Consider the following 25,308-nt stretch of genomic DNA (forward strand, 5'->3'; position numbering starts at 1 on the left):
CTGCAGCTGTGTGCATTTAGCTTCTGTTTAGTGCTCCTTCATTATACAGCTGTTTTAATTACTAGAAGGTAATTAAACATGGTTCTTTGCGCAAATGCCAGATCTTTGCACCACACCTCCCCACCTCAGCACTGCTCTTTCGAATCAATTGATATTTTAGTAATGCATTATATGTCTGTGATCACTGATCAAAGTGAGCATAATTATTTATTTTATCTTATTTTTTTCCAAGTACATTAAGATTTATTTATTAATTTTATTTAATTTTATTATTTAATTTTATTTCTGCTGTGGATGGCACATGCTGGTTGCAAACAGATCTACATTAAGTAAAGTTTTGAGTTCCCTTGGAATTTGTAAATGGAAGGCAAAAATGTTTTTTCAGACTCCAGATTTAGCCTGACACTAAAGTGATAATTCCGTTTGATGGACATGGGTTTTCCACTTTATTATTATATTTCTTTGTTTGGGTTGTCACAGTGCTTGTGGATCCTAACTGATTAGTGACAGTTACAAAAGGCAGTCCACTGTCGCCGTCTCTGCTAAGCTCTCACTTGCTGTAGATTATTCTGAGTCACGGAACGGGAGCAGATGATGGCAGATAAAATTTGAGTTTCTGATGTTTGAAGCATTCTTCCACATTCAGCTGTCTGTTCAAGAGCATTTCTGTATACATTCATGATCTGCTTGTGGTTGTATGGATTAGTAAGAGCACAAAGGCTGCTTGCTGAGCTCTTTGATTATGCTAAGAGCCCTGGGCCAAATGGCTTAATTAGCTTTGATTCAAACGCTCGTTTAAAATGTTTATTTTGGATGGCAGAAAGCGAGCAGCGGATCTTGGATGCCTTGCGTCTTTTTTGCGTGGCTACAAATATCCTAAGCTGTCTAGTGCAATTTATGTTAAGAAAATAAGTGGTAATAAATATTGACTTTTCCCATTTAGTATGTCCTTTTTTTGAAAGAAGGCAAGATTTGAACTTTTTTTTTTTTTTTAAATCAATGCTAACAGCTTTAAACAAACTTTCTGTTTCTGTTTTACAAACTTTTGGCCATATTTTTATACAGACAGTAGAGAGAGGACAGGAAATAATGGGATCGTGATGAGACACGATCGGCCTGGATTGATCTGGAGTCTCCTGCAAGCACTGTGGCATGGACATGTGTACTAATCACTAAGCAACGGCTCCGACATATTTTACAAACTATCTATCCCCCCAACACACACAAAATTGTGTCCTCCTTATAAGAAGGGTGTGCATTGATGTCATTTTCCCACTGGAACACACCCCCTCAGCCGCACTGAGTGGCGAAAAAACCCAAGTGGTACTCACTGCAGAGTCAAATGACGTCCAGCTCATCTCTCTGGACGTCTAATGGGGTGGAGGGATGGAGTTGTGGGTAGGGTTAGGGTGTGGTTGGATATACAAGCTCCATCCATTAGGCACAAATTACATTTACAACTGAGGAGGAGCTAAATGTAAGCTCCACCAATTTTCTCTCTCAAAAAGCCTGCAACATGACTGGCTTTAATAGGGAAAACTGTGAAAACAAACAATTATCAGTTTAAACTAAAGGTTGGACTCTATAGTGTTCCTTACAACTTACCAAAGATCCAGTGATCCATGGATTTTGACATGCAGCCAGGAATCGTGATTCCTGACATTTATAAGTGCCTGATTTTGATGCCGGGGAAATGCATAAAGCAAATTTGCTTGTGAACGCTTCATATAAATACAATATAAGTAGGTCTAAATCCAGGTGATCACTTATATCAATATTATATTTATCATCCAGCCCTACAACTTGTATAGTTTTTGTCAATGTTTATTTAAAAACATCCAGTTATGCAGAATACAAGATGGTACTGTAAATATTTAATTGATTTGTTGTCAATACAATATATAACAATACAATATATAGAGTATGATTTTACCCAAAAATTCATCATATTAGCTCAAAATAACTACAAATCCACCTTTCTCTGTCTGGAGTCCAGTTGTTTCTTTGAATTGCAGCGATCCATTTGCTTCTCTTTTCTGTAGCTTTCGACAGTCTGTAAAAATATACCTCAAATTTCTTGTCAACTCTATTTGAACAGTCAATCGCAAACTCAATATTCTATACTTTCTATACGCAAACTTTCCATTTCTATATGTGTTTTGTGTGTGTTTTTCGCGGCATTCACGCCAAAACCAATGCTGCCAGTCAATCTTTTTGCCCATTAGTTGGCATGACTGCAGTCTCTCTGCAGCTAACGGTGATGTCACGTGCATACCCTCTATTGGTGAAAATGCTGTACAGTTGTTTTGTTTGCTCATGATGAAATTATTTGTTTTTGTTTGGATTTCTTCAGCCAGTTTATGATTAATCATAAAGATTTATTCTGTCCTTTTTTTTTCTTTTTCCAAAAAGGAAGGGGAAATTCTTGCATCACTATGAGAATTACGGAGCCACCTCCAAAGACATCGCTGATTGGTTGAAAAAGTGAGTGAATAAATAATCTGCACTTTTTTTCAGCTTTCAACAAACACACACAGCCTCTCTTCATTCATTCTAACACCCTTTGCTATCTTAAAAGCTGTAAAGAATCACCATGTTTGGAAGAGGTGTGACATCTCGGACTTCTGCCCACGGTCTCCAGCATTATCCAGGGAGTGTTTTACAGGAACTGTGCCTAACAGAGATGTGATGAGGCTTTAAGCTCTCTGCAGTGTCTTAACCAACTATCAAACTGACAGAGTGACAGCCTATGTACACGTCTCTGAGATTAACTGCACTAGAGCTGCGCATGCAATGCAACATGTAATTTATGGATTGCATGAATGTTCCAGTCATGCAGTGGCCCAATATTTTGCCTAGCAACATAAATGAAAAAAATTGCTGATGCTGTATTACAGGTCAAGAACCAGACCGCGGGAACTATGCCAGAACATCTTTGTAGTGTACTGAGCAATATTTATATTATATGAATTGAGTACTATAACAAGACACATTAATAGTTTGTTAGTAGCCTTGTATAACCAGAGCATTTTTATTGCTGCCTAGTCTGGTCCACTTATTCTGGTCAATAACTTCCCAATTGGACTGTTTGAGCAATATGTCACAAGACCAACCACAGCTTGTTTTGTATTTTTTTTGTAGTTTAGTGGCAGGAAATCTGAACTTGAAATAAACCAGCGTGGAAAGAATTCGTGTTTGCAAATTAAAAAATACACAGCAGGTCAAAAGTTTTGGCTCAGTATTTTTTATATATATATATATATATATATATATATATATATATATATATATATATATATATATATATATATATATTGTGATAAAGTTCATTATTTTCCATAATGTAATGATAAAAATTAAACTTTCATATATTTTAGATTCATTGCACACCAACTGAAATATTTCAGGTCTTTTATTGTTTTAATACTGATGATTTTGGCATACAGCTCATGAAAACCCAAAATTCCTATCTCCAAAAATTAGCAGATTTCATCCGACCAATAAAAGAAGTGTTTTTAATACAAAAAGTCAACCTTCAAAAAATTATGTTCAGTTATGCCCTCAATACTTGGTCGGGAATCCTTTTGCAGAAATGACTGCTTCAATGCGGCGTGGCATGGAGGCAATCAGCCTGTGGCACTGCTGAGGTGTTATATATATATATATATATATATATATATATATATATATATATATATATATATATATATATATATATATATATATATATATATATATATATATATATGGCTAATGTACTCAGCTTGGATGCATTAAATTGCTCAAAAGTTTAAAAAAAATTCTACAAAATAATGCTACCAAAGAGGCTGTCCTTCTTACTATTCATCAAATAATCATGAAAAAGGAATAGCGGTTTGCGCAAAACCATTTTCAACATTGATAATAATGAAATGAGCACCAAATCAGCATATTAGAATGATTTCTGAAGGATCATGGTGACACTGAAACTGGAGTAATGACTGCTGGAAATTCAACTTAATAAATTACATTTTCAAATATATTAAAATAGAAAACAGTTATTTTAATTTGTTATAATATTTCACAATATTTCTCTTTTTACTGTATTTTTGATCAAATAAATGCAGCCTGGTGAGCATATAAGGCTTCTTTTGAAAACAAATCCTTGCCAACCCTAAACTGAACATTAGTATTTCAAAGATTTGATGCCACTAACCAGGCAAAAAAATCCAGTGATTGGTTGTTCATCAAAAATTATCACTATAGCAAAGCGGAACATTATAAACACTTAAAAGTATATGAACACGAAAAGTTGCTAACCAATTTGGAACTAGCGTTTTTAGTCAGCTCTTACCATTTCTGTGTTCTGTATACCCATGAGACAGTCAGTGTAGGGACTGTGGGTGGTCTATAGTTTGTGAGAAACAGAAAATCATTATTGCAATCACATAAACTGTATGACAGCTGCAGTTGGTTGACTAATACAAGTGTATGTTAAGAGATTCCAATTGTGACTTCCTGCTTTCAAAACACTTGCAGATGTCCCTGGCTTGCCTTGTAGAATTAAATTTGAATGAAGTAGAGGTGGTGGGCGATCTTCCCAAAAAATAAAGTTATGATCCTATAACACATAATCACTATCAATGATCTGAATCACAATCTTCCCAATGTTGAGATGTACTATATAGAATATCCAGACTGGAACAAGCCTATGGATTTATCTCTTTGAGCAATTTAAAACACAACATTGAATTAAAGAATCAGTTGTCAAAATGTTCACCACACATGAAAGACACATGATAGACACGTATGATATAATTTGGCCAATCAGCACAGCACAACAGCTCTAGTAGGCAGTCATTGTTGTCGTTTTAACATTATTATGAGGACATAAAAGATCGCAATCTCCACGATTTGCTTGAAAAGTAGATTGTGGACGTCTTCAAGATCGATCACAATATAAAATCGTCAGATCGCCCACCCCTAAAGTAAAGTGAAAACTCTAGCAAACCCAACTATTCAGTGTACTTAATTTTGAATAAAGAAAAGGGAAAACATTAACAAACCCCACCATTTAGTGCATTTTACCCAGCTGCCTGTGGCTAGTTTTTGTTCAGCCGACGCACTTCTAGGAGCCAAACATTTGACTCTTAGCACTCTACGAGGGAATCATTGTGACTGTTCTTGTATGGGCACAGTGCCCATCAGGAGACAGATGTGATGTGCAGGCTCAGACTAGCTCTCTTTAGTCATGTGGGTGTGACCGTTGCCCACCAGATGTAGTGTACTGGCAGGGTCCAACTTAGAGCTTAGGTGACTCTCATTAGTCATTAGGAGAGTTTTGAGTCATATAGCTGAGTCATGAAGTTCATAGGCCTTGAGACAACAAAAACATATTGACTAATGGAAATGATTTTAACTACTCGTGTTTATGTTGCGTAGCCCTCAGCCTCCACAGCCTAAAACTCCAGAGGTGCCTTGGTCAGAGTCCAGCTCAGCGGTCTTCCATCTGACCGATGATTCTTTTGACACGTTCCTGCAGGAGCATCCTTCAGCCTTGGTCATGTTCTACGCACCCTGTGAGTATTAACAACATGGCTCTTGCTGGTCGTGGTGACTGATTTTTACAAGTATCATCTTTATTGTTCCTGGATGAATATACTGTATCTATCAACCAATATAATTTTAGGGTCTGGTTAAAGGCTGGGCTTGGGGCTTGAATGACATTCAAATTTAGGGGTAGTTAAAGGGATAGTGCACTTAAAAATTAAAATTGTCACTTATGTCATTCCAAACCCGGTACGAATTCCTTAATCCCTTCAACTTGATCAATTAAAGCCAGTGACATCCACCTTTTTTGAGTTCCACAAGAGAAAGAAAATCCTACAGGGTTGTAACAACATGAGGGTGTGTAAATGATGACATCATTTTCATTTTTGGGTGAACTATCCCTACTTGTTAGAATTATGTTGGCAAGAAAGTTGTTTTTTTGGAAATGTTATTATCATAACACCATAATGTTTTGCACACATTCTAAGGTAGAACCATAGTACTATTTGAAGTATTGGAGTGTCATGTAAAATCATTGTACAGTATATGGATATTTTACAGTATGAGGATCATTACCAGTCATTTTTTTTAAGTCTAATTAGGAATTCAAAGAGAGAATTAAAAAAAAGATTTATCTTGGTTGAATTGCACTTGTGTGCTGTTGATGTCTTTGTCTCTGTCAATTTTATTCTCAGATGAATCTGCCAAACACAGATTTGCTGATATGAGCATGTCGGTAGTATTTCAGCTTCTTGGGAGGTTGCTTTTATAGTGATTGAAGGAAGATGGCTCTCGGGTTTCATACATTTTTGATGAAACACCTCTGATAGAACATATTCATTTCCTGTACAGCACAGGGTGTATCCTACCAATCTGCCACTGATCCTATAGTATATACATAAACATTATCTCCACATGAATACACGGAGAAGGTACGGAATGACTCGTTTACATTCTCATCAGCTAGACCAAATGCAATATCCTTGTTTAGACACAAACCTCTGTTCACATGCACGCAGTTATCATCATGCCAATGATAACATCCGTTTGTCCTCTCGACAGACATAATCGACACTGCTGAGTTAGGTGAAAAAAATGACCCTTTCTCTGCATCGGATTAACTATCGCAATGCATCGAGACGCAATGCATACTGACCCCCTTCAGTGTGCAAATTTTGTGTATCACTTCTATTAAAGGTGCTCTAAGCGATGTTGGGTAACGTCACTTCTTGTTGATGTTCGAAGTATTGTCAAACAAAACGGATGCTAGCTAGACCCTCCCTCCTCCTCATCTGCTCCTCATCTAACCCCCCAAACCCCACCCCCAAATCCTTCTAGTCGGTTATTGGCTGGAACAGTTTGTTATGTTTCGTGGTGCGGGTTTACCCAGTTGGTTTTTATTGCTGTTTGTGGAGCCTGGGGTGTCTGCAGAGACCGCGGTTTTTTACAGTGTGTTCAGGGGACAGGCAGCTAGCGGATAGTGAGGAGGTGTCTGCTGTATGTGACAAAAAATGTTTTGACCTAAAAAAACGCATGACATCGCTTAGAGCACCTTTAATAAAAAATACAGTTGCATCATTCTTAGCAAAAATGCAAACACATTTATAAATCAGACCAGATTTTTTTTCATATTCCCATAGTGTTAATAAATGCATAATAAATCCAAGCTTGACGTAGTGAGCTCTGGCTTACTTTTACTGGAAAGGCTGTTATGATTATGTAATAGGTGGAGAATTGGAAAGGAATATCTTGAAATACTTGGAAGGGAAATATAATTTCTTTCCAGATGATTCTGATAATGTCACGTTGTAGTCTTTTATGGATATTGAGTTGCTGCTGTTTTCATGCTATGTCAATTATGCATGACAGCCCTGTTGGAAGAAAAAGAAAATAGCTTAAACCGGCCTAAGATGGTTTGTTGGTGTTTAGCTGGTCTTCCAGTTTGACCAAAATCTCTTTAAAAGAATCAAAGCAGGCCAGGCATCAAACCACCTCTGGCTAATCATTTATAGCAGGGTTTTCGAAATCTTTTGATGTATAAATACTACTTTTCGTAACTTTAGATTGGATTTATTGTGTATTTATTTACACTGAGAATATTCACTTTTTTGTTTAAAACAGTTCCTATGCTCACGAGGCTGCATTTATTTGTAAAATACAGTTGCTGTATAACAGTAATAATGTGAAATATTATTACAATTTAAAATACCTTTTCTATTGTAATATTAATATTTTAAATATTTTAAAATGTAGTTTAATCCTATGATGGCAAAGCTGAATTTTCAGCAGCCATTACTTAGTATCACATGATCCTTCAGAAATCAATCTGATACGCTGATTTGACACTTAAGTAATATTTTCTTGTTGACAACACAGCTTAATATTTTTGTGAAAACTGTGATGCATGTTTTTTCCAGGATTCATTGATGAAGGGAACATTCAAAAGAACAGCATTTATTTGAAATCAAAATCTTTTGTATTGATGTAAACATTTTTACTGTCTCTTTTGATCAATTTAATGTATCCTTGCTGAATAAAAGTATTAATTTCTTTCAAAAAAATCTTACTGACCCCAAACTTTTGAACTGTAGCTTACATTTGTGTACTTTGTTAAAAAAAAATCTTTCACAGAACTACTTTCATACTGTTAAAAACTAATGCTGTCAATAGAATAAAAATTACAATTAATGTCATAATTTGTGATCAATCTAGACAGCAGAGTGAAGTAGTAATATTTTAAAGTCTGGTGAATGTAAAAAATCATTATGCTAATCAGATTTAATTCATATCTTAAAGTGCACATTAACTTTGACGGCCCTACTGTATACATTTTGTAAAAATATTTTTGTTTCTCAAACTTTTTTTGGTTACGTGCTAATGTTAAAATTATTCACGCTCAGATTTTCTTCCTTGTGATGGTTTTTAGGGTGTGGCCACTGTAAGAAGATGAAGCCAGAGTATGATGAAGCTGCTGAGGTCCTCAACAAAGACCCAGATGTGAGTTTCTTCATACTAATTCTCTGACATGGAGATTCTATATTTGCTTGTTGTAAAATTCATAGATCCTTAGACTTTGCAAGAGAGAACATAGAGGCAGGATAACACCTGTGTACTTAATGAAATGGTTCTAGATGTGTCGTTTTTGCTTTGAGGCATTCCTTATAAAAAGTCTGTGTCCAATTGACTTGATTGGAAACAGCCAATTGTAATTTTCCATCATCCTAGACAATTTATTAACACCCTGTGGCAAATTCCAAAAAATGTTTTAATCTTCAACAAACTTTTGATTCAAAATGTCTGTCCTTCCATGACATGCTTTAAAGTTGCAACATGAGACCATTACAGTTCACAAACATCTCTGGCCATGTTGTGCGAGTGGTGTGTTTCTCATTTTCCAGGGCTGGCCGTTGTGCTGGCTCTGCTCTCTAGTCCACAGTTGCAGGCCAATTGCAGTCACCAGAGCCTTATAGTTGGAGTATTTATCTCATTTTCTCTTTCTTCTGTGCCGTCCCTCTAGCCTTCAGCTTGGAGCTACTCAGAGTAATGCTCTTCCCAGAGTTCAATAACGACACATTATGCATTATCTAATGCATGCTCTAGTCCTCGCGTCTTCTCCCTTGAGAGAGCTGAAGTCATTTATTTTTCTCATTCCTTTCGCTCTCGACCATACACACAGTTTAAAGAGAGAGTCCACGTGTCAAAAATATTTTAAATTTGCATTTCGCTGAGAGTTTGGAATAAGGGTGTTTAAATGTGCATACAGTATGACTGGGTTGCGAACATGAGATTTTGCAAGTGGATGGTGGAGAAATTGAAGCGGCCGTGCTTATCTCTCAAGTGTGTTGTTGAAATGCAGTGCCGTTACTTTAATGAGATGTGTTTGTGTATTGTTTGTCAAGCAGTTTGGTTTGCATAAACTTCTAATTGGCTCACAGATCTGATAGCTGTCCATAGATTATTTGGCCCCTGCAGGGTTGGTGCCTCTACTCAAACACAAATCCTTTGTTTGTGATAATGTCTCAGGCTCTCATTATAGATTTAAGGTATCCCACTGACAGATGTTTGCAAATAGAGGCAGTTAATTAAGTTTAAGCTGAAGAAACATTCATAATGACAATCCATTCTGCATCTATATAATGGTGGGAACAAAGCTGTGCCAAGTTGTGCTGTCATTTCCTTAAAAAGACTTGTTTGTTGCCTCCACAACTTCAACAAATTGATTGCGTTTAAACTGGGGGTGTAAATCCATAAATCTGTCTACATTAGGCCTTTGTGTAAATATAATTTTCTGCAATTTGTAGGGTATATTTATCCAGCGGTGCTCTTTGTATCCCACTCGGAGAAAAAAATAACAGATATGATATTTCTCGAAATGCACCCAATGCAAATTATTGTTTTTTGTTGTTGTTTTTAAATCCCATGAATTAACATGTTAACTTTAACATTCCCTGACATTTTAAACCAGTTCAATATAAAGACAGGTATATTCTATCTTTAGATGTACAGAAAGTGGTTTTAAAATGTAACGTTTGAACTTGAATTTGAGATAATTGATGGCTGTATCCTCAATCTCCTCTCCTGAGCTTTAGAAATTGTTGAATAATTATGCATCTCATCTACTCCACCTACAGGAGGTCCCTTCAACCACAGAACACAATCAGTATTGAAATGACAACTTGCTCTGTTCTCAAATTATGTAGCCTCATGATTTTAATTACGTTGTGTGTAGACATTTGAAACTTAATGAGTTCAATAATTGCTGGAAAGTTTTTAGAGAGTGATTTGGATTTAAAATTAACATCTCTAAATTGAGTGGCTCCTCGATCACATAGAAAAAGATCAGTTTGCACAGGCTTTTTTTTATTTAACAAATGGACCAACGATGTCCAACATGTAGGATCTATGTTTTTATGATCTTTATGTATTTTGATTAATCAGCTGTCAGATAACGTATAGTGTTGTTTTTAAGCTGAAACTTAGTAAACAGTTTTTTTCTCTCTTTATATATCTATATGGTTTTAGAGCCCAGGTGCATTGGCAGCAGTGGATGCAACCATTCACAAGTCCATCGGAGAGCGGTTTAAAATCTCAGGCTTCCCCACAGTGAAGTACTTTGAAAAGGGCGAGGAGAAGTACACGCTTCCTCAACTTCGGAGCAAAGACAAGATCATCGAGTGGCTACAGAAGTGAGTTAACTGTCTTTTCCACTCTGCTGTTCGATGGTTTACTGACCATCCTCAGCATGCAAAATTTAATTAAATGTATTTATTATAATTTTTATCTCTCTCTCTCTCTCTCTCTCTCTCTCTCTCTCTCTCTCTCTCTCTCTCTCTCTCTCTCTACTGTCCCTATATTAAAGTGTAAAAAATGCCTTGAAGATGTGCTGTTTTGTGCAGTGCATCTCTGTAGAGGCGTTAATGTGCAAAACAGATAAAACACAATGTCTGTTTTTGACTGTGGATGTAGTTATGTAGGTGGATTAAGGTCTTCATGGGTAAATGCTTGTTTTTGCTTTCATTTATTTCTTCACACTTTAAAGTTGATTTATTATGGAGGTGGATTTAGTGCTCAGCTAAGGTCAGGTACAGGTGAGGCATAAATTGCTTTTCGTTGAGCTGCTCTTACCATCTCTTAACTCTATAAATAGTCAGGAAGGTCTGTTATAAATACTAAAAATGTGTCCAAGCTCCACTTTGTGGTTTTGTTTTATATGTTAAAGTGGTAACTGAATGTTACCTAGTTAAAATAAGTCCTAGACTTTTGGGGGGGAAAAGTGAATCTTTTCAGTGAGACGGTGCAGAATTGTTTGAAAGGGCCACATACATTTGACCTGGATGTTTTTTACGCATTACTGAACTTCGCTCTAAGTGGGCTACGTAACTGACAGGGGTTCAGTCAATGGGAACATGCTGTCGAAAACACACACTGACTGATTCTAAAGAGCGGCCTGCATGTGGGCTGGGAGCCTGAGAGTCTACTTTTACACTTCTGCCTCCCTTGACTTTTTGGGATGTTCAACGGAGCTTGACTTCAATCAATCACTGCTAAACTGACCTCTGAGTGGAAGAGCTTGCCCTTGCTGTGATACTGGAGCAGTCCTGCTGTGCGGGCATCAACTATGAGTTGAAGTGCATGACTGTGCCATCTCACAGGTCCCAGAATGCCAGGGCCAAGCCTGTTGTCAGTCTCATGGCATTACTGCTGACTTGTAGACCTGCAATATGGTAATACCATGGGACATGGGAAGTCAGGAAAGCCCAAGTTTAGATTTTCTTTACTCCTGAAGTGTATTCACATTCAATTTTTTTATTAAGTGACATGCATATACAGGGCTCCAGACTGCAACCATTTTTTGAGACAGTGCAAGCATTTTTTTGCAACTTGTTGTGCGGGTGCAACCTGCAAATTTGGATTTCTTTTTATTTCATGTTGAAAAACGAGCAGGGAGCGAGCGATTAGTCAACTGCGCAGGTCACGAGTCCTCGGTGTGTCTAACGTCACAGATCAGTCAAAAATGCCGAATCGAACCATTGGCCGTATCCCAAATGGCACACTTCATATGCACTTATTGTCTTTTGGACTTACAATGCCTGCTGTGTGCGCGTGATTGTGAAGTCCACGAGAATCTTGGTTGTCCCATTTGTCATTTTAGGTTTCAGAAGCGTGCTTGCATTTGCCCCCTTTGCGGTCAATATGCGCCCTCGATGCACACTTTTGCCAAACCCGCACTGGTGCAAACTCTGCAGCAGACTTCTTCCCTCCAGCCAAAGTGCCATTACATCATGAAAGTGCGGACACTTAGGGAGACCGTGACTTTTTAGGGTGCTATTTGGGACAGGGCCATTGACACATTTTTCTCACCAAAGCAAGGCCCTCTACAGCAACAAATTGCCGAGAAGGAAAGATCAAATGACAAGTCAGAAGGAAAAAAAAAAGGCAAGACAACAATATTTCTGACAGGTATGGCTGAGGGAGTTTGCGTGGCTTAGATATTGCAAATTCACTCAAATAGAAGACCCATGAGAAGATTAAGGATGCCATTAATCTCTTATTCATGATCAACATGAACAGCGGTGACCACATGCTTTGTTTGCATCTATGGATGTACATTTGTTAAGCTTTGGTTCTTGTACTGTAATGATATCCCTGTGAACTTAACTGACAGAAATTACAATGTGCCGTTTTATTTCAAGTCTGAAAAATGTGAATATTTGAGTTGCAGGTCGATTTAATGTGTGCCCCTAAATGTTCTGCTTGTACAGTGCTCCTAGTAAAATGCCCTCATTAAGATGCATTTAATGTTTTTAAAAGAAGTCTCTTTTGTTCACTAAAGCTGCATTTATTCTAATATGCTGATTTTCTGATCAAGAAACATTTTTTATTATTATTAGCAGTGTTGTACTGCTTAATATTTTTAAGGGAACTCTGATTCTTTGATCAATATAGAAAGTTCAAAAGAACAGCATTTATTTAAAATGGAAAACGTCAATGTATCAATGTGAAAGTCTATACAATCACTTTTGATCAATTTAATTAATCTATGCTGAATAAAAGTATTCATTTCTTTAAAAAAAATCGTACTAACCCCAAACTGTCATGTATATGTAGTGTAAAAAATACACTATTTAGGGCTTAAGCAGATGGTGCAAGGACCCTCTTGAAATTGCTCCAATTGTTCATTATTATATATATATATAATTTTTTATTTATTTTTTTACATGTAATTCTATGGCATAAGTGTCTGAATGCTTTTGAAGCCATTCAGTTTCGCTAAATTCACAGGTGTAAGTCTAATTACATCAGCTTTTCATTCAGTTTATTGAATTGTTAATACAAATTTGTATAGTTATTATATAATGACCTAACTTGGTTGTGAGTATTATAAAGTTATTATATAATGACCTAACTTGGTTGTGAGTATTATAGTTTCAGAGATCTCAGCCTTAAAGCTTACCTATTAAATCACAGACTCTCTCTCTCTCTCTCTCTCTCTCTCTCTCTCTCTCTCTCTCTCTCTCTCTTTCTTTCTCTTTCTCTCTCTTTCTCTCAGTCCCCAGGCCCCACCTCCTCCAGAGAAGTCGTGGGAGGAGATGGCGTCCAGCGTGAGCCACCTGGGAGCCGAGGATTTCAGGGAATCTCTGAAAAAGAAGAAACACTCCTTGGTCATGTTCTATGCTCCATGTAAGCCTTCTGTTTTTTCAAAAATACCGCAGCTGTAGTTTCTGTCTCGAAGCACGTATCCAGCCGTCTTCTAAACCTTTTAAAATGATGAAGCAGTATTTTGTTGCATCCTCCTAAAACATCATGTGTGACGGCAATTATATGGAGCACTGAAATGTGCAGGTGGTGTAACATCTGCCAAATGACACCATAGCTTCCTGCATATAATATTTTACAATGTCTAAAATATTCACAATAAGCCATACTGTAACAGTTTAAAAGGATGTTTGCGTCTATTGATGTGGCAAAAAAACATTGAAATAGAGATGAATTACTTCCCCTGTTATTATTAGTGAAGTCAAACAACGTTTAATGCAATTCATTTCAATTCATCGGAGTTATATAATGCTTTTTACATATTACATATTGTTCTATAACAGCTTTACAAAGAATATTGCCTTACAAAAAACGCTCAATAAACAACAAAATGGTGACCATGGCAAGGAAAAAAGGCATAGAAAGAAATGAAAACGCCCCAATTTTCATTACTATAAATGTGGATTATTTTTTACCATAAAAAATTGTAACTACCTATAATAGTGTTTATATAATATTTTAAGGCAGTTGCAATATTTCAAGACTGAAGCTTGTTGCTCTTTTATATTGTACATCTGTGACAAAAAGCACCGGATTGTAGCCAAATTGTTGTGACACTCTTCCAATTTGCGTAGATGCTACAATACATTTCAAACTGTTTAGAAATCTGGCCAACCAGATCGTTAGGTTGGCACTAGCTTAAGAGCTGCGATGAGCAACAACAGCCAATGAAATTGTAAGCGGAAGGCTAGACTGTGGGAAGCAGGAGACAAAAACAAAACATCAAACTGCTGCCCACGTCTCCCCAAATACGGTCTCCTCCTTATTGGCATTCGGCTCATTTGCTTCTTTTTCTTCCTTCATGTTGTTTGTTGACATGTTGTCAAGAATTTTAGTGTTGCTATGTTGAGTTTTTGTGTAAACAAATCTCAAGATCACAGCAATAGTCAGGGAGACTAGTCTTGTAATTTGATGCACGTTTTCTGCTGTTTGTGTGTAAAGTTTGCTCCAAGATGACATAAAGCAAGAAACTGTCGCTGAATTTGCATGCTAGAATACTAGTATCTTTCTATGGCAGAAATAGTAAAAGTAGTCTGCTAGTATGTGGTTTCAAATTCAGCATTTCTGTTATGTAGTGTACTTGGCCATAACAATTTCTATACTTGATAATATACATCAAAATGTGTTACAGCAATGAAAATTGAAGGGGAAATGTGCTAAATTTGTCATGAAAATAATGTCAGAATATAAAAAACCCATTTCTGTATGATATGATATTTACTTACAATACTTGTTTAGTTGATCAATTTAAATGATCCGTCTGTGTTCTTTAATTTGAGTGTCGTCAGTAGATCACGCGCAGAACTTTCCACTCCCATCAATGCTTTTATGGGATTGCGTTTTCATGCTAGTTTGCCCTGTTTAGTAAATCTGTCCCTTAGTGGTTAGCCATTTGCGGCTTTTTTTTCTATCTTTTTTGCCCAGGAATGTATATAAATCTGACTCGACACTTTTGTGCTGAATGTACAACATTCATTGGACTTTTTTCAATCTGTGCAGCATCAGAATTGTTTGTACACACGTTTGAGAACACAATTTCAAATTAATATGCCATTATGTTATCATAACTGAGGCGTGTAACATAATTGCAGTGTGTATTCAATGAACAATGGCATAATTATTTAACATTAGACTGTATATTGTCATACTCTGTCTCACTGGATCCTTTAATTACATTTTTTTTTTTAGAAGTGTAATACAAACAAAAAGAATAAAAGTAGCTTTTGTGTTGGGTATTAAAGACTGTTAATCAAAACTGATTAGTAGCACAAATTATGGTGTGAATAGTTCCGATTAAAACAGGCTATGCAGAGCTTTAGAATCAGCTGAATGATTCCATCAGTGTTGCTTTGTTCTGGTGAACGGCACCATTTGATGAACACGATAGTGGGCAGCCTGGATTGCTATAGAAGCAACTTTCTAGTTAATGATAGGGCAGGTCTTTGCATTTGTACACATTGAAGGTTTAAATATCACCTAGCGACCCTGATAACAGTGGTAACACTTCGGAGCGAGCATGATAGTTGAAATGAGATGTCCTTATCAGAGTGTATCAAGCTGATTCAAGTGCTTCAGTTCTCACAATCCACTTCCAGTATGTCAGATGTCAATGTCAAGTCCGCACACAATTTCTAGGGAGTACAATTTTCAGTGCACTGGAATTATTTTGACCTAGAAATAGTTCCTAGAGCAGTGTACTTACTATAGAACTAGAGTCGATTGAAACGCTCCCAAACAAATTTCTTGCATATGATGAAAAATGATTATGCTGTTATTTTTAAGTACAGCTTCTGCCCACGCTTTGAGTTCTTGATTAGCGTATCTATCTGGGCACTGAGTCAGACTCGCATCGACCTTGCATGAGTCTGGAGGCCTGCCCAGCCTTTCTTCTCCTCATATAATGGCAACATGAGCCAAAAGTGGAGGTACACAACTTTATGCTCCATTATTTATAATGACCCTCGTGTGTCTTAAATTAGACGCCTTGTTCCTCACACAAAAACACCTTTGTTTGCTGCCTTGCAAATTATGACCGTGCCATTAACTGCCATTTAAAAGTCACCATTTTTCCAAAGTGAACTTAAATAACTTTCGTTTAAAAACGTATAATAGCACAAATGTGTGCAAACAAGATTGCGTGACAACCTAAACTAGCACAGTAAATGAGACGGTTTTTAGCTTTAGGCAGCTGTTTATGGATGGAAGTTGTTTGAAACATGTAACACAAAATGCCATGCATAATTCATAATAATAACAACGTCAGCTTCAAAACCATCTTGTAAGAACACGATGGAAATGAAAGTTTAGGAGTTATGAGGGTAGAAACTCTTGCGTATTCTTTAGTAAGTTGATGGACATGCATTGCCTCAGGAAAGCCACTGTTGGGCCTATGAGAATAATAAAGCAACTTTCAACATGCTATTAAGATTAATTTAGCCATTTTAACCTGCTACACACAGGTCCATTTGTTTGGCTTAAGTTAGTTATGAGTAATGTCTTTATTTTTAAAGAATTCAGTCATTTTCTTTTGTTGTTTCGCTTTAGTATTCATCTCTATTTGTGTATGCTGGGATATATCACCTCTTGCTGTTTGTTCTCTGCATTATGAGGTGAGACCGCTCGATGAATACTTACTGGTACTGTTTTCCCCAGGGTGTCCACACTGCAAGAATGCCGTCCCTCATTTCACCACAGCAGCCGAGCTGTTCAAAGAGGACCGCAAGGTGAGGCTCAGCGCCATTAAGGAGATTTCCAGATACTCTAAATAACAAACGCTTTCAAATGACTTCCAGGTTCTGTCAAGCGCAATCAGGTTCTCTCTCTCTCATTCAGACAGCCTTCACACATCTCAGAATTTAATCTCTTTTCATCTCCAGAAGGACTTTAATGTCAGAGTCCCTTTGCTGTGTGATGCAGTCGACCTTCAAGCCTCACTCGTTATACTTGTAGTTTTTCCTCTGTTGATATCTGTATTGTAGTGTGGAGCAGATTATGCTGTCTTAGCCATGTTTTGTCAGTTTAAACTTTTTGTCAGCACCCACTATAAGACGACTTCTACCCTTGCATGCTTAAAGGGGTTGGTGCCTGTGGCATTGTGGGGTAATTGTATTTAGACATTTTTAGTCCAATTTATTTTACTATAACAAGTACATAGTATGAGGAACAGGACTTTATTTTACAGTCCTGTTCCTCATACTATGTACTTTTTATAGTTGTTACAATAACTAGGTACTAACCATGAACCAACTCCTAATCCTAACCATAAACCACGCAGTTATCTTGTATTACCTAGTACTTCATTAGGTAAGTACACTGTAAGTAAATACTGTAAAAGTGCAATCAAAAAAAGTGAAATGACATGAAGGCCAAATATGGTAACGCATACTCGGAATTTTCCTCTGCATTTAACACATCCAAGTTAGTGCACACACACACACAACAAACCATGGACACACCCGGAGCAGTGGGCAGCCATTGATTGTGTGTATAGGTGCTTTGCTCAAGGGCACCTCAATCATTTCCTGCCAGTGTTGAGAATCAAACCCGCAACCTTCGCACTGTTATTCTACCATTATTTGGTAACAGTTGAATATACATTAACAGGTAATGTAAGTAGCTAACATGAAATGAACAACATTTCTTTTAAACATTTTCAGTTTATTTATAAATATACACTATACCGTTCAAAAGTTTGGGGTCGGTAAGATTTTGTTTGTTATTAAAGTCTCTATGCTTATCAAGGCTGCATTCATTTGGTCCCGAATACATTAATACTGTGAAATATTATTACATTTTAAAATATTTGAATATATTTTAAAATGTCATTTATTCCTGTGATGGCAAAGCTAAATTTTTAGCACCCATTACTCCAGTCTTCATTGGCACATGATCCTTTAGAAATCATTCTAATATGCTGATTTAGTGCTCAAGAAACATTTCTTATTATTCTCAATATTGAAAACAGTTGTGCTGCTTAATATTTTCTTTTGGAGACCATGATACATTTTTCTTTGATGTATCTGATTTATTGATTAGAAAGTTCAAAAGAACGGTGTTTATTTGAAATAGAAATATTTTGTACTATTATAAATGTCTTTACTATAACTTTTTGATCAATGTAATGCATTCTTGCTGCATAAAACGATCAATTTCTTTAAAAATAATAACTTTTGAAAAGTAGTGTTTATATGTACCTATTGCATAATGTTAATTAATCAAACCTGTAAAGTGTTAACCCATTATTATTATTTTTGGCTTTATTTCACCATCTCCCTCTCACATGCATGATATGATCTGTGGCATTTTGTCATGGACTAGGTAAAGGCCGACAAGCTTCAGTCTTGTAATGTGCGCTTGGCATTACTTTTAAATTCACACATTGCATTCACTTTGACAAGCGTTTCGACTGTTCCATGCTTCAGACACGTCTTTCTAAGTAACACTTCAACACTTCGATGTCTATGCACTGACTTTTCAGCATTCTCTAAATCTTTCCTCTTTCTCCCGAAACCTCTTTGAAAGTAGCTAGCTCTCTTTTGAATCTTCAGGGGCATGTAAAAACATTTCCCTGGCTTCTTTAACTACTGACATTTATCATTGGCCATAAGACAGTGATGTTGAATTGTTGTTCGCAAATGTCTATTATTCATCAGGCACAACGTCAGTCCTCTTCAATTTCCTTAGAGCTCTTAAGTTTGCGCATAATCGTTATTCAGATGAACTGCAGTTGGAAATTCACTTTGCCAAGATTCAAATGGAGCCAATTTTGAGCTAACGCCCTTAAAGATATTATTAAAAACATATATTGTTTGTCTGAAGAATAAAAGCTTGGTTCATGAAGCTCCATCTGCTGGTTTTTCCAAAACAGTGAGCCACTTCACATCATTTAAAACAGTCAAGGTTATTTTCCCACATGCATAAACCTGTTCTTTTGTCTGTCAGTCATTGCACTCAAGAGGCATATTAGACCACATAAGCATCAAAGCATTACATTATTTACACATTTTATCACAGGGCTGTTGAATGCTTGATTCTAATTTTTTGACGAACAGTCAAATCATGCTTTTATTTTTTAGTAAATACACATATAAACAAATGAACCAAAACCTACAAAGACACTGACCATGCAAACAAATAATACAATAAACTATAGTATGAAAATGACAATTTACATGTTTTTCCTTCTAAATTACCTTTATTATCTATGGAAAGCAGACTTTCTTTTTCTTGCTTTCTCTCTTTCTCTCTCTGTATGCTTACACTGTGCAAACACACACTTGCAAATAGATGAAAACATACACGCGCTCAGAAATTAGTCGTCAGTGTTGCCATGTGATTGAAATTTTTTGTTAAAAAAAGGACATTTCACGGTAGCAAGGTAGTAACGTAGCTGTTTTTGAAGCAATTACACTTACAGCTTCACTATTAGTAGAAGTCACACACTTAATCTCTTTCTCTTTCTCCCTCTCATAACTGCATTAGTCTGCATATCAGTGGCTCAAGCCTTCGTTATTAGCTATAAAATTACATTTTTGAATTAGCAACAGAGGCTTGGGATGAGATGCGTAAGAAATTGGTTCTACACTCGAGCACAGGAAACCTAACAAATATCGAAATAAAACAATGGGTCTCAGTCACTAAGCATACCTATGCACAAATTTGTACGTGAAATCTGAGTACAAACATTTAAAGGTGCATTGTTTAATCTTTAGGAGGATCTGTTGACAGAAATGCAATATCATATACATAACTGTGTTTTCAGGGGTGTATAAAGGCCTTACATAATGAATAACCGTTATGTTTTTATTACCTTAGAACAAGCCATTTCTCTCTACATACACCGCGGGTCCCCTTACATCAACATGTTTCTACAGTGGCCCTAAACAGACAAACACGTTTCGTCACTATATTTTCTTCGCGCAAAGAAGCTAGCTAAAGTCAGTATTAAAAACACTGACACAATGATGAACTAGCAACAATAATATTCGCAATAACATATCATTTTACTAAATAATTAAGTAAACCTAATTTCTTAATTTATCTTTGTAAAGAAACCTCATTGTTGAACTCTGCTGTCTCAGACGACGACATCTTTTCCTGTCGGCCACCGAAACTTCTGCTGGTTTTAATTTGCAACCTCACCACTAGATGCGCTACAAATTACACAGTGCACCTTTAAAAAAAATCATGATTAACCAAAAACTTTCATAGTAAAATTTATTTTAAATTTACGAAAATTTTTAAAAACAACTGAAACATTTACGCAAAAGGAACTTTCTCTGTGCAGCCTTATAATCGTGTTAGGAAGTTATATTTCATCTTAACATGACTATAATTATATAATAAAATTAATAAATAATATAATTTAATTTCATCTTAAATATATTTCATCATACACAGTGAAAGATTATAAAAATCTGTGTTATAGATTTAGCTGTTATCTCTGAATAACGCAGAATTATAGCTGGCTAATGAGAGCTCTGTAATCTGGTTCTGTATAAAAGGTGTTTATTGTGTTTGAAATGGTTTTGAGAATGACACGCTTGGCGTTGCTTGAAGATATGGCGAGAGCGCGTCTGTAGAGTGCGGCATATGTTTGACAAGAGGGACAAAAGTCTGTACAGGAAAGGATGTGCAGAAAGCCCTTATATGGAGATGGTTTGGGTGTGTTTTATGTAAATGACTAACCTTGTGGAAGCTGCCATTTCATTTAGAATTATCCAAATTCACTAGCATTAGAACGAGACTTAAGAACAAATTCATGTGTGTACGCATGTGATGTGAATTAGGTGGAGATTTTTCATGAAAAGTTCTCCTGCGTGTACAAATATAAAATAATCCAAGCGACTATTAGTGAATGAGACCCCATATCTTGAGGTGTGGTAACCATGGTATAAACAGATTAATTGACTCCAGGCCGTTGAATTATCAAAAAATGTATGCACACCTGACGCTTCACATTGTGGCCGCATTACCACATTGGGTTTGAATAATTTTTCAATATTTCAATGGCCTGTCAGTTATTCCTTAGTTCAAATCCTGTATATGAAACTGCTCACTCATTCACTTATCCATTATTCACTACATAGTGAATGCTATCCTTCATTATACGGCGAAACGTTGAGTGAAAATGAGTTGCATATAAACATTTCTGATCTCACCCCCCATGCTGAAATGCATTTCCATTTTTTATTTATGATTTATGAACTTTTTTTAAGATGTATACAGATACAGAAATGGAAATTGAAATACAATGTTGATATGAAAGAAAGGGCTACCATATCTTAGGAAAATATTGTGTTGGGTTGACTTGAATCTAATCGTCTTTAATCTGAATTAAATCTGGACGAGGGCTTTTCCCTTTGAATAAAATGAGTTGTCTTGCCTTCAAATAAAATCTGTGCAACAGTAGTAAAGGCAGGGCAGGTCCAGAACGTATGAATTAGGGTAGATCAAAAATCTGATTTTAATTGAATTTCATTCAAACCACATATGGATGTAGTTTGGATTGGGTTTGCTTTTCAGACTACTAACAACTGAGTTGAATATTCCAAACAATCAGATTTTTTTTCCTGGCATTCCAATCTGTTTTATTCATTTTTGCTTCAAAGGAATTCTAGAGCAGTTCGGCTAAAGAACAGATGAATTTGCAAATGAATGTAAGCCTGGCACTTAAACAAGAAGGTTTGTTTAGATTGTATGTAGAATAGTTTGTGGTTCTGGTTCCACTGTTCATCCTCTTTCTCATTAGTGCTTATTTGCTTTATATACAGTACATTAGTAAACATCTTGAATTGCCTTCTAGCAGTGCAGGGCCTCCAAATTTCTAATGTGAAGCCTCTTTGCACTTTGTTTCCTGTCTGACTATTAAGCATTTTTTGTGTGTAGTAAAAGCTAAACAGATGCAGTCCAATTAAATACAACAACTGTGAAAAAAGGCTAATGGCGTAAATCCTAGTCTTGGTTCAGATGTTCTTTTGTTGACCCGTTTTAACTTAATACCACCAAATGCAAACGAAATAACTTATTTCAGTTTCTTCTGTAATATTCATGAGCTCACTGGCTGTTTCATTGCCTTTGCACAATGACCTGAGCTCTTTCTCTGTGAGGTTGATAATTACTGTCTGAGAAGGATCTCGGTGCCTTTGTGAATTACTTTTTTAACCTCATCCATCTCATAAACCACCCTCTGTAAGCACAAAATCCTAAATTTCCTCACAGGCCACGAGTCTTTTGTTGCTTACATCCGCTTATTGGTGAGGTTATAGCGAGATCAGTCAAGTGCCAGGAGGGTATTCCACCAACACATAAGGATCAATATCAGAATTGGCCGGCAACCAAATGTACAATCCCTTTCCTCTCGATTTTCTCCTGTCAATGTAAAGACTGAGTAATCACAGGCACATTTATGTCAAACTCCAATGAAACCCTGTAATCTGGGAGGATCATGTTTGATTGGTGTAGCAAGATCCTTAGCATCTCTTTTTCATGGGAATTGTTTTTTTCTTAAATTCCCCCTGAAGTCAATAATTTTATGCCTTAAAACTCATCTTTGATCACGAAAACAACATATTTAAACTGTTTTTCTCCTGTGTGTGAACTCTAGACCCTGGCTTAATTTATTATAAGCGTATCCATGAACATCCAAATTAGCCCCGCTTCCACTCAATCACACCAGCTCAGAGATCCACTCAATCGACTTTACTGAATTAAAAGCTGCACAATGGTATCACTCTTTACAACGTCAGACTCATAATTGTAATTAATATGATTAGCCTTTTGCTTTACTACGTTATCAAACAGCTAATAATGTGTTACATTATTACATTATATGTTATGTTATACAAACCATGTTCCCTTTCGCTATCAGAACGCTGCCTTCTGAAAATCAGTATCCTTAGAATGTCAGTGGAAAAAAGCTTATAGTTCATCATAAACATCATATGTATAATGCACCCGCTATATTAAATGTACCCGATTTTTCATATCAAAAGAAAAATATACTGTGATAACCTTCTCTTGAGACTTTGTGATTGGTTACAAGGTAGTTTGTGATGTAAGGAACACCAGCGATTTCAAACCGCGTTTTTGAGACTGTTATTTTATTTCTCTATAGTTTTAAGGAGAAAATACTCGGCAATGGTCTTGACTTATGAATTTGCACATGGTTTGTCTTAAAGCATATTAAAAACCACATAGACCTATAAACAACATTTAAAACTTGATTTTCACCACAGAGTGACTCTTAGAGTAAGAATACCACATGGCAATTTCACTTTGACGGTTGAAACCATCAAACACGGTTTCCTTGAAGATAAATATTGAGTTATGCAAACAGGGCTTTTTGTTTTCACCTTTCGAGTGATCAAATGCAATAAATACCAGTTGGCAGGGCTAAAATACACCTTGACAGCACCTTTATTTAGCAGAGAAAAAAATGATGGAAATATGCCACTCGCCAAGAGACATTTATGGTTCACTTGTTTGTTTCACGAACTGCCATCCTCCGATATCCTGAGCATTAATCTCTACTCTTGTTTTAATGTTGGGGTGTTTGCTATATTATTTTTCCTACGCTGCTTTGAATGGCCTTTTCTTGACACGAGCGTATTTCTCATTTTTCATTACCCTAGAGAAAAAAACGGCAGGCTAAATTCAGGAAGTAGAGGTGCAGCGAGCGAAACACTCGGTGCCAAAGCAGATGTGCTGTTAGATTTCACAGTTACATTTTCACACATTAAAACACTAAAGGGTAAAGAAGTTTGATTTTAGGGGCTTTTGACTACCAGCTTACGTTTTTTTATGTTGCTATCATTCCTCCTTCTGGTTTTTGCCATAACAGAAGAAGGTTTATATAAAAGCAATTGGTCATCAAGAAGATTCAAACGTGCTGCCATGAGGCCTTATGGATTATTGAGCAGTGTTTTACATCGCTGTAAATTAGCCAAATAAAAACTCAAAGCATTGTTCAATTCAGTCCACACATTATGCAATGGTTATCAGTGTAGCAGGGTTATTTGATTACAAACATGTTTCAAATAAACAGCTTTCTCTAGGCAAAGTAAATCTTCCCCTGAGTTTGGCACAATTAATGGGTCTGCATAGCGCTGTAAACTACGTTTACATATGCACCAAAAATGTGATTATTTCCAAAAATCAGAGTCAGGACTTAATTGCAGTAAGACGTTTATGTAACAGCCAGTAAGAGCTGTGCGTGTAAACCTCACTCCCCTCAAGGGGCGCGCTAGTGACTGATGCTAGCAGCTGCAGTCTTTAGTGTCCTTGGTAGCACGCCCGAGACCGCGGTTCGAATCCCACTCAGAGCGGGACGAGTAGGACTGGTTACATTTGGTGCCATGACCCGAATAGGAGTGAGGTTTAGGGGGATGAGTGTAACGGACGTAAACCAGTAAGAGCTGTGCTTGTGACCCTCAAGAGGCGCGCTAGCAAGCCTTAGACCCTGATTCAATCCAGAAGCTGGTCGACTAGGACCGGTTACATTTACTTGACACAAGCAAACCTCCTCACTCCCGTTTATATCCAATTTTCATAACTTTGATTTATTCGCTAAGTAGTGTGGTTATTTTTACCACCATTATACAAATGATGAACTCCTATAGAGTAGGCATGTAACTGGCCACTGTTTGAATCTACTTTACATCAAATGCAAAACACATTTGATGTATTGAAAGATTGTTCAGTGCCGTAACGAACATCGAAATGCTGCTGTAACTGGGTTTGCCTACGCTACATCGCTTTCTTGGCACTGCCTCTGGATGAAGATACGGAGCAGAGACTGTGCAGCAAGTTGTGCTGACAAGAGTTTACTGAATCAGAGTGAATGGAAAAATTGAAAATAACGTTTCATTATTCATTCAAAAACAATAATGAACTTGTGTGAACGACACACGACATCCGTGTACATCCGAGCACATGCTCACATTGGTCAGAGCGGTAATAATG

At 36.7% G+C, this 25,308-nt stretch overlaps 1 protein-coding gene across 2 annotated transcripts in view; it reads left to right on the plus strand.

Moving 5' to 3' along the window:
* pdia5 (protein disulfide isomerase family A, member 5) overlaps positions 1 to 25,308 on the plus strand; it is a 58,735-nt gene that overhangs the window by 29,703 nt on the left and 3,724 nt on the right. The window contains exons 10-16 of one of the 2 annotated variants that reach the window (XM_077216877.1): positions 2,413 to 2,484; positions 5,422 to 5,558; positions 8,456 to 8,526; positions 10,552 to 10,715; positions 13,580 to 13,710; positions 16,999 to 17,069; positions 17,179 to 17,294. In XM_077216877.1, coding sequence (XP_077072992.1) covers positions 2,413 to 2,484; positions 5,422 to 5,558; positions 8,456 to 8,526; positions 10,552 to 10,715; positions 13,580 to 13,710; positions 16,999 to 17,069; positions 17,179 to 17,205 — 673 coding nt within the window. In that variant the 3' untranslated portion in view covers positions 17,206 to 17,294. Of the gene's footprint in view, positions 1 to 2,412; positions 2,485 to 5,421; positions 5,559 to 8,455; positions 8,527 to 10,551; positions 10,716 to 13,579; positions 13,711 to 16,998; positions 17,070 to 17,178; positions 17,295 to 25,308 lie in introns of those variants that run through there. The other variant, XM_077216876.1, reaches the window with a different exon arrangement.

Source organism: Siphateles boraxobius, unplaced genomic scaffold (assembly GCF_051911475.1).
Source record: "Siphateles boraxobius isolate OS27281-9 unplaced genomic scaffold, OSU_SipBor_1 7, whole genome shotgun sequence".
Taxonomy (NCBI): Eukaryota; Metazoa; Chordata; class Actinopteri; order Cypriniformes; family Leuciscidae; genus Siphateles; species Siphateles boraxobius.